Raw genomic sequence first — 10,889 nt, forward strand, 5'->3', positions numbered from 1 at the left:
TACCGAATGGTAATACAACTGAGAAGTTAGGTAAAACATTTAACACAAAGGTAAAGAGAAGCATTCAGTAAAGTAAAGAGTTCAAATATTAGATGGCTTAGATTTGTTTTTGTTTCTATTTGCCTTATGAAAGTAACGGCTGCAAACTCTGCATCAATGCAAAGACCAAATATGGCCTCCTGTGTGCTTATTTAATCTAACAACAGGAGGGTGTGTGTGTGCCATGCATTAATTAATCCTCTTAATTCCATAATGTAGCATAACAGCTCTTCTCGGCAATTCCAGACAGGTTGATTGTTTATTTAGCAAAATAACCCAAGACACGTGAATATCAAAACAGGCATGTATGTTCTCTTCTTGTCATGATCTACTGGTTGATTTAATTATTTATTCCCTATGACACACAAACTGCAGTTTGGCAACTTGTCAGTTTGTCAACTTTGTAACACGTCATGTATATTATTTTAAGACACACATGGGGATTCTCATTCATTTTAATGGTACACATGGTGCTGTCAGTGATAATGACACTACCAAAGTGGTGGACAGACTATTTATATGAATGGATGCCTATACAGTAAAAAATATCAATTATTATAAAGTGCAAATAACTATGCACCGTTAGCATAGTTATAGAAATGGACAGCACAATAATGATGAACTAGTCTCTCAAAGCAAAACAAAGTACAAAAATAAATCACTTTTTTTTTTTTACATGAAAAACTACAGATTGTGTTATAAGAGAGAAGAAAATTATATTTACATAGATGTCAGTTAGGTCCTCATATTCAATATCTGCTGTCCATTGGCAACTTATAACAGATCTATCTGTTTTCCAGACCAAGGTCAAAAACATAATGTCAAAAAATGTTTTCAAAGTACTTGAGATGCGCTTGATTTAGTTTGGGTCAATTCCATTGGGTCCATTATTTCGGGCAAACTAACTTAAATCAAGCACAGCTTTGAAATGTATTGACATATGTATTTGACTGTAGGTCTCCAACTTACTACATAGGCATATAGTCACTTAAAGGTATTTCCCTCCTGAATGGAAAGTAGTATGTTTGTAAAGAGGACTCCTCTTTGCACTGTATGTACACTTCTCTGACTTGGGTGAGGAGGGAGTGTTTCCCCTAGTGACAGAGTCTCTTTTCAGATATGTAGAAGAAGACTGCCCATAGCTAAAATGACTGTCTGCTCCTGGTGTGGTCATAGGGGCCTTATGGCTGGGTGTCTCTCTACCCATATAGTCTATTTGCTTCTGCCTTTTGGAAGTGAGGCTTGTCTGATGTTGCAGTTTGTGTTCAAAGCGCTTTTTAGGCTTTCTATACTGCATCTCTGAAGGGGAAAGCTTTCTATACTGCATCTCTGAAGGGGAAAGAGAAAAGGTGTCAGTGCAGGGGGGTGACATTGGAGTTTGCTGATAGTGTCCATCACTGTTTATTGTAAATGGATGCTCTTTCTTGGGCGCCACTGACATGTAGTCACCTGAGTCCTCCCATTCCTCATGCTTAGGCTCTATCTTCTCTGTTGAGAAACTGCCTAGTGATCCCACTGACGCTTTGCTCTCCTTGTCGATGCTATATTGATCCTCCCCTTCCTCTGTTTTGATGACAAACTTTTTCAGATTTAGGCCTAAGTCCAAAGTTGCTGGGCGTTTTGGAACTGAGGGGTAGTCGTCACTGCTGTACCCCTTTCCTGCTGTCTCCTGGTGTTTTTTTTCATGGCTCTTCTTGGTTGCGAGGTAGAGGAAGCGCTGGGGGCAAAAGGAGCAGCGATACCGCTTCTCTGTGCTGGGGCTGCGGGCAGAATTGTCAAAGCAGGAGCCATTTTCCATACAGCTCTTGCATACATAATCCCTGCTGTCCTCAGCGGTCTTACAGCTGGAACTGGGGGCTTCCCCGGGGGGACACTGCTTTGCACAGGTCCGACAGAAAGTTGGGTGGCAGCCAATGACATGCGCTCTCAGACCAGATGCCGTTATGAAGGTGCTTGCACAGATGTCACAGGTGTACATCGTCTTTGGGCTGCTGTTTCTGAGACGTTGTTTCAGCTCTATGCCCTCTCTGGAGATGCTCTCTTCAGCACTTCTGCATCCTTTATCCAGGTAGTCTTTGCTGGCCTTGGGCACTATTGAGGATGTCATGGAATAGCGTAGACGACGTCTCTCTTTTCTGTGTTTGGATCTTAGTTTCTTACCCTTCTTGGGTTTGTAAGAGTAATAGGGACGCCAGAGCTTGTCAGCTGTGTCACGGTCAGTGAGGTCACCACATGGCTCTGGCTCTATAAAGTGGAGACTGGAGCTCTCCATGCTGCCCTCTGCAGGCCGGCCCTGGTCCCGACACCTCTCCTCTACCTGGCTCCAGCTGCTTCTTTTCCTCTTCTTGGGGAACAGCTTGGAGCCCTTGATCCTCCGGCGAATGATGGCCTCGTTGCCAATTTTCACTGTGATCTGGCAGAGGGGTAGAACATGACTATCCACGGAGGGACCTGGACATGCAGGCTTGGCAATGTACGTTTCAGTTTCCCCCCTTGCAGTCTTGCTAGGCGCCAGACTCTCAGCCCCTGGCAGAAAAAGCTGACTGGTCATGGCTTCAATTCTCTGTGCTGCAACTGAGAGCTCACATAGCCTGTTCAGAGAGCTTGGTGGGTTAATTTTTAGGAATGGTAGATTGTGACTGTTGCCCTCTGGGTTCTTAAACCTTTGGAATGTGGCAACATCGCCATAGTCCAGTGCAGGGGACTCCCCACCTGCCTGCATTATGGCCAAGGGGGTTGTATAGCTATATGGTGGCCACTTACGTTTGGAGTGAGAGGCCTGTTTTCCTGTGCCTGCATCTTGGTCTACATCTTGGTCACATGGCTGCTCAAAACTGATGCGTGGCATTACTGATGCTACCACTTTTGGAGTGGCCATGAATGTCACAGGCATTGAGAATAAAGCAGCATCTTGGTTACTCATAGCGCCACCATCCTCAAATGGAGGGATGGGAGAGCTGCTGCCCAGCGGGGCCTGCTCGCTGCCCTCCAGCTCCTCTGAATAGGTCTGACTGTAGGTCTTATACCGTCTCTTTCTAAACTTCATAGGCAGAAGCCTGTAGAGTTTGATGGGGTAAACGCTGCCCTTTAATCCACCATTTGCCGACTTCTTATTCACAGACAATCTGGGATCGATTCCATGGAAGGCCTTCTGGTGGTTCTTTAGGATGTAGTAGGTCATGAAGGTCTCTAAGCAGAAGATGCACTGGTAGCGGCGCTCACCTGTGTGCCAGATCTCGTGCTTGGTGCGATACTCGGCTAGGGCAAACACTTTATTGCAGTAGTGACAGGGGTACGCCCTCTGCCAGGAGTGCACATTCTCGTGGCGCTTCAGGCTGGAGAGGGTCACATATGCCCGTTTACACACACTGCAGTTATAGACCCTATGGCCTCCACTAGGTTTCACTAACCTATCTACAGCCTGCAGTGTTTTTGAGGTGGGGTTAATTTGGAGGCTGGTTGGAAGGAAAGGGTCAGGGAGTTCAGGAGGAGATAACTGGACATCCGTTAGTGTATTGTCCATGCTTGGCATGCTGTCTGAATAATGGTCTGCCCCAGCCTCTTTGCCTTGGGGCTCGTGTTCAGGCGAGCCCTTCTGTGCTTTCGGGCACACCGTCTCGTGGTTCCGCAACCGCTTCAAATGCATGAACTTCCTGCGACAAAACTTGCAAAACAAATGACTGACAAACCTTTTTTTGTGCATTTCTGTGTGTACGGTGAGAAGTGCTTTATTGGTGAATATCTCTGGACAGTGCTCACAGCCGTAGATTGATATGCTGTCTTCTGTGTGGGGTGAAAGTGGAGGTGGGTCAAGCTCCTTGTAGCCATTATCAATGGCTAGAGGCAACTCATTGGCCCTGCTTGTATGCACTGTCTGCGGGTATAATGACGGGGGTGACGTTCCCACAGGTTGTACAGTGGCCTTTATTAATGCCGGGCGGCTTCCAGTAGGATGCACAGGTTCATGTGCTACAGCCGGTGTTGGAAGTGTGCTTTTACTCAAGGCGGCTCGCAGTCTGTGGCGCTTTTTGAGTGGGCCACTGTTCCTGTTGGCCAATTGCCTTGGTTGGGCCTGTGTGGGTTTGGTACCCTTCTTGTTGTCCTCCTGGTTGCCATCCCTGTGCTCAGGTGCCCTGGGTCCCTGGCTGATGACTGCATAGGAGTGCTCTGACAGAGCCTGCATGGGCTCATTGTCCACTGTGAGGGGGCAGGGGGCAGGGAAGCCCGCTGGGGTCTGTCCAAGGTCAGGTGACGGCCTCTCCCCACTGTGCAGGTCTAGTGGGGTGAAGAGGTTGTTCCCGGGACCCACTTCAGTGATAGAGAAAGCATTGGTGATCCGCGGGCCTCTAGCACTGTCTGGCTCCTCTGGCCTGGAGGTCTCTTTCTTTGCTTTACGGGGCCCTTGGGCCTTACTACGGCCTGTGGTCTTAACAGGGTTGGTTGAGGTCTGGATCTGTGGCTCACCTGAGCCTTGCCTGTCTTGTTCCACTAGTTTCTCTAAGAAGGGAATCCCCAGTCTTTTTCCAGCTGCCATCAGGCATATAGTGTCCTCTGTGCTAGATGATGATGTCACCTTGGAGCAGTAGATGAGGTTGAGGATGCTGGCGAACACCTCAGACCTCAGGTCCATCAGCTCCAGCACCTGGCTGGAAGTCCACACCTCAGGGGAAGTGAAGGCGCTGCGGAAGTATCCGCTGCAGGCAGCCAGGATGTTCCGGTGGGCCCGGAACTTGACATCCTCCACCACGATGGTGACATCACAGAAGAGACCCTGGGAGCGCTGCTCGTTGAGCCTGCTGAGGAGCGCCTGGGGATGGGAGCTGTCCATCAAGCCCTGGGTGCAGGGAGACGCCACCGTCATCTGCAGAGAGGACATAAAGGAAACGGGCTTTCAAATTGGTTTCAAAACATTGTTAGCCCCATTGCTTATCCACATTGCTTATTGTCACAATTAAAAATATGAACACGTCATTACATTTGTACCAACTGAGTCCCATTTGGCTCAGTTGGTAGAGCATGGCGCTTGTGACGTCATGGTTGTGGGCTCGATTCCCACAGGAGACAAGTACGAAAATGTATGCACTCACTACTATAAATCGCTCTGGATTAGAGTGTCTGCTAAATGACTAAAATGTAAAAATTACTAAATGACATTCTTAAAAAACATATGAAAGGGGTACATACATACTTTTTCTTATGTGGAATTGGAAATGGTGTTATTTATTCTGTGTTTGATTCTTTGGTATTCAAAATAATTTAGGCTATAGTTGTGCAAACAGTAACAATTCCTTTCATACAGAGATAATCTAAGGAATATGATTTAAGTTACTTTGATTAAGCATGGGCATGGGCTGGAATTGGCAGTAATGGCCTTATGGAAATCAAGTGGAATGTGGGTCAGTTTTATAAGAAAGCAATCCAGCTCTTCTTACTTTGTCACACTAGAGGGCAGCAAAGTTTAAGGAGGTGATGCTGGCATACCATATCTTGAAGAACTGTAGGCACTATCTACTTTCCACAAGCCTATTCAAATAGATTAACCAGAACAATACTTAGTTCTCATGAGAATATACAAATGTAATATCTACTCTGTAAAAAGTAGCAACAGCACAAAGATTTCCTCTTGACATTACCCTTACAAAATGTTTGCAATGCTTGGAATAACCATTGTACATGAAGAATTTATGATGATTCTCTGTTGGAAAAAACAGCATTGACCATACATTGGGAAAATGTATAAACCTGGAAATAAGAGCACTCACCATTGTTTGAAAATCAATTCAATTTAACTTCTATTTTACATTTTGGAATAATTGCCTCGTATGTGATAGAAATACACTGAACAGAAATATAAACGCAACATGTAAAGTGTTTCATGAGCTGAAATAAAAGATCCCAGAAATGTTCCATACGCACAAAAAGCTTATTTCTCTCATTTTGTGCACACATTTGTTTACATCCCTGTTAGTGAGCATTTCTCCTTTGCCAAGATAATCCATCCACCTGACAGTTGTGGCATATCAATAATCTGATTAAACAGCATGATCATTACACAGGTGCAGCTTGTGCTCAGGACAATAATAGGCCACTCTGAAATGTGCAGTTTTGTCACACAACACAATGCCACAGATGTCTCAAGTTTTGAGGGAGCGTGCAATTGGCATGCTGACTGCAGGAATGTCCACCAGAGCTGTTGCCAGATAATTTAATGTTAATTTCTCTACCATAAGCCGCCTCCAACGTCGTTTTAGATCATTTGGCAGTACAGCCAACCGGCCTCACAAACGCAGATCACGCGTAACCACACCAGCCCAGGACCTCCACGGACCTACACATCCGGCTTCTTCACCTGCAGGATCGTCTGAGACCAGCCACCCGGACAGCTGATGAAACTGTGAGTTTGCACAACCTACTAATTTCTGAACAAACTGTCAGAAACCGTCTCATCACCAGGGTCAAAACCGACTTCAGTGGGCAAATGATCACCTCCACTGGCACGATAGAGAAGTGTGCTCTTCTCGGATGAATCCTGATTTCAACTGTACCGGGCAGATGGCAGAATGCGTGTATGGCGTTGTGTGTGCGAGCGGTTTGCTGATGTCAATGTTGTTAACAGAGTGCCCCATGGTGGCGGTGGGGTTATGGTATGGGCAGATATAAGCTACGGACAACGAACACAATTGCATTTTATCGATGGCAATTTGAATGCACAGAGATACCGTGACAAGATCCTGAGGCCCATTGTCGTACCATTCATCCGCCGCCATCACCTCATGATAATGCAAGGATCTGTATACAATTCCTTGAAACTGAAAATGTCCCAGTTCTTCCATGGCCTGCATACTCACCAGACATGGCACCCATTGAGCATGTTTGGAATGCTCTGGATCGACTTGTACGACAGCGTGTTCCAGTTCCCACCAATATCCAGCAACTTTGCACAGCCATTGAAGAGGAGTGGAACAACATTCCACAGGCCACAATCAACACCCTGATCAACTCTATGCGAAGGAGATGTGTCGCACTGCTTGAGGCAAATGGTGGTCACGCTAGATACTGACTGGTTTTCTGATCCACGCCCCTACCATAAAAAAAAAAAGGTTTCTGTGACCAACAGATGCATATCTGTATTCCCAGTCATGTGAAATCCATAGATTAGGGCCAAATTAATTTATTTCAATTGACTGATTTCCTTATATGAACTGTAACTCAGTAAAATCTTTAAAATAGTTGCATGTTGCGTTTATATTTTAGTTCAGTATACAGTATAGATTTGTGAACCTATTCCTGAAGACGTATGGCTTCCTGGAGACTCTCTTCTCTGTTTTGTTGTTGCCCAAGCTGGTGAGGCACATTAGGCTACTTAACGCAGAATGACCACAGTCTGGAGGCTGCCACACTATTTTCTTAATAAACACTGACTAAGCAAAGTGACTTGTACCTGGCAAGTGAAACAGCTGGTGGAGTGGAAACTAGAGTGAGGACAAACATGCTGTGATTCACACAGGATGTGGAGGTGCTCTATCTGCTTCAGTCAATCGTTCAATGCCGTTCCAGGTGACCAGCCATGCTGGAGTCATTGCCCTTACTGGCTGGCAGGTACATCAGCATACTTCATACTGATAAGCACACTGGGCTCAGGTTGACATTATTCGTAAGCACTGGAGGAATGACTGCTCTCACCCACACACAGCTGAGTCTGAGCTAATACAGTAACAGGAATACTTAACCAACGCCCTACAATTGAGACGGTGCACTGAGCTATAGAGCCACTGTAGAGGAAGGACCACCATGTTGACTCTTGCTGAGACGATTTAGCTCTTTTCAGAGCAGAATTCAGTTGCTAATCCAGTCCCTAATCGCACATTCATGGCTCGCACATACAGTTTACACAAACACACACACGCCATCTGCTTCACTGTATGCATCTATAGACATCTGTAGAGCATTCCTACTGGGCACACACTGGTTGAATCTACGTTGTTTCCAACGTGGAATAGATGTTGAATTGGCGTCTGTGCCCATTGGGTTGTTTTTATGTTTGTGTGTAATGGCATTAATAAGCTTAGTCTTCCGATGCTTTTGCATGTGGTTCAGTGGGATTTTAATGTCTCTTATCTTTCTGTCTAATCTAAGAGGCAATTAAAGAGCACAGCACTTCCTGCGTGTTCCTCCCAGGGGAGTGTGCCTATGTCACTGTGTGGACTGGTCTGAGGCAACATCTCTGTCACACTCTCACACAGGATGATGCTTAGGTTACCCGCAAAGGCAAGTAGCTTCTGCAGTTAGCCTAAATATAGCCTACCGGTATCAGCATTTCTTTTTTACTTTCTGTTTGCATGACTAATATTGATATTATTATGCCTATATGCTGCTGAAGCCTACGCTACATAGATCTATTTTTATGAGCATCCCGTGATTTTGGTCCCTGACTTCTCTGGAAACGTCTTTATTTTAAGATCAGCGTCATAACATACTTCCTAATGCAAAATGTCTTCTTTCCCTGTCAGACATTAAAGATGTAATCCCTGATGTCTGGCAGAGGTGCTTTGGCGAGCACCACAGCTTTGCTTACAGAGAGAACAAGGTATAGGTCGGCTCTGCAATTGTGGCATTGTTGTTATGCATATAGTAGGGCAGGTTATACATATGCACTACAAAATGCTGATACTGTAATTTTCCATGGCATGGCGGCCATTTTCTATATTCTTCTTTAGCCTTGTTGTAGGGGAGCTGTTGGGGTAGGTTAAAATGGCTGCCCGTTTATGGGGTACCGTTTGTCCCTGCTCCAGATTGCCATTAGACCATGATGTTGAGATGAGACCCCCTCTTCGTAAACAAAAAGATCAGTTGAATACTGCCCTAGAGGCATCCCCGTTGCACCCAATTGCTTGTTCACCTACATTACACCTAGGTGTTTTAATATAATTGAAACTGTGCTCATTTTCACGTCTCTGTGTTTCAACTGACTGCCTTAAGCATCACGTTCTACATATTACTCAGAAAAGGCAGGGAAGAACAAATAACCTAATGACAGAGGTTAGATTTACATAATTGCACAGCAATAAACCATACATTCAGCCCCAGGCCATAAACACTCTAATTTGACTTAACATGTCTGTATTGAAACATAAAAATGTGTAGTTATTTTTTTCCCATATTTACTTAACTTATTATTAAAGTGATCAAGCACCCTTGTTTGAAGAAAAATAATCATAATAAAATACATCTTTTTGATCATGTTTTCTCTAGGTGCCACGATTACAATATGTCTGGCAGCAGACCGAGAGAAGAGAAGCCTCGCGTATCACTGGGAAACACAGCCTCCTGCCTCCCCGTCTGACAGGCCTCCGTTGTCACGGCAACATGCTGTGGCGCAGCACTTATTGGGATTCAGATTCAGACGGATGGCGGGGCAGGCGGGCGACTGCATTAGCCGTCCGGGGATTTGGTTAGGTCCTTCCTCACAGCGAGCCCTTCCTGTCTGAGAGCGACAGCACCGCAGAGGTCCCAGGCTCCAACGCCACCGCAATGGAGGCTCGCCACCCTTTGTTTCCACTCTGGATATGTGTCGGTCGGTGTGTGTGAGAGTCTGCAGCAGAAATGCAGCAGCCCGATGGACTTTTTCTCTCTTCCGCTTACGGCAGGCGATGTGCTTCAACCTTGATGCTGATTTCCTCTGGTTTGTGCCACTTTCCATGCATTTTCATCTGGAAATTGCACGTCTGCGATTTCAGTTGATTATTTTCAATAAGGGCTGATATGACCAATTTTCTCTCATCTTGATGTGGTTTAGTCTGTTCACACATTGAGCGGAAATTTTGAATTTGTCATCAACGGATGTCTCTTTGCCACACCCTAGTTCACTGTGCCTTAGAATATCATGCAATATGCATTTCAAAACCTTACAAATTAAAATCCCCTAATTTCTATTAACCACAAGGCGAGAAAAAAACTGTCTCGAATACAAGCTGTCTAGTCAAACAGAGCGAAAATGTCATAGCAGAACCCACTCAAGCCACCCCATGCAATATGTGTATTTCCGTTATAAATAGGTTGTAGATTGGGTGGAAACATGCAGAACATACCTTTGTGAATCAGAGAAAATGACACAGAAGGCGAACAGCTGACACAGAAGGCGAACAGCCAAAAACATTACACAGTGTCCCTCCACTATAGTTCATATTCTCTACCGTACAGAAGAAAAAAAACTTTCGTGAAGGCAAAAGTAGACACTTTTTTTTTCTAGACTCGTTGCTGCTCAGTGGTGCCGTTAGAGGCAGAGCTTTCACTGTTGTCTTTCTTTCCTCCTCTCCCTCTCTCACTCCCTCCCTCTCTCTTTCTACGCTGCTCACTCCAGCTCCAACGTCCTTCGCCTCTCCCTAGGTCCTGGTAGAGTACTCCGCTCTCTCCTCTTCTGCCCAGTCCTGTCCTGGCTTGCCCCAGCTCTCAGACCATTGACCACAGGATTCCCACAAGTTTAAAAATAGCTAGACTGGACTATGGGTCTGTCTGCTGCCTCTGTGCTGCCCGGGCAACTGGAGCCCAGCGGCATCTACTCTGCAGTCGCCAAGCAGGAAACGGCAACTTTATTAAGCATGGCTGAGGACGGTAAGAGAGAGCGGCTCAGTGCTACATCACACACCACTACGCCGTGCTGCACAGATAACAGAGAAAACGCCTAGGCTGCACGCCTGCTAACAGGGTTACGGTGATACAACTTCAACCATACCACAAAGCGCACCCACAATCACATTTCTGCTCGACCTCTACACCATTCATACTGTATCTCACAGTCCAAAAAGGAAGCTGGATCTGTAACTCACTTTCAAACATGTCACATCACGCTC

General features: G+C 45.7%; 1 protein-coding gene across 1 annotated transcript; it reads right to left on the reverse strand.

Moving 5' to 3' along the window:
• Positions 1-459: 459 nt before the first annotated feature.
• On the reverse strand, positions 460-10,647 carry LOC121564479 (zinc finger and BTB domain-containing protein 38-like). Its single transcript, XM_041875775.1, has 2 exons — positions 10,128-10,647; positions 460-4,900 (listed from the first exon to the last, which is right to left on the reverse strand). Exon 2 carries the CDS (start codon positions 4,898-4,900, stop codon positions 1,028-1,030), a length of 3,873 nt encoding a protein of 1,290 aa, XP_041731709.1. The 5' UTR covers positions 10,128-10,647; the 3' UTR covers positions 460-1,027.
• Between the last annotated feature and the right edge of the window lie 242 nt (positions 10,648-10,889).

The sequence above is a fragment of the Coregonus clupeaformis genome, chromosome 5, assembly GCF_020615455.1.
Source record: "Coregonus clupeaformis isolate EN_2021a chromosome 5, ASM2061545v1, whole genome shotgun sequence".
In the NCBI taxonomy this organism is placed as follows: Eukaryota; Metazoa; Chordata; class Actinopteri; order Salmoniformes; family Salmonidae; genus Coregonus; species Coregonus clupeaformis.

Coding starts and splice junctions, on each gene's coding strand:
- LOC121564479 (XM_041875775.1), bottom strand. CDS start 4,900: ATGACGGTGGCGTCTCCCTGCACCCAGGGCTTGATGGACAGCTCCCAT.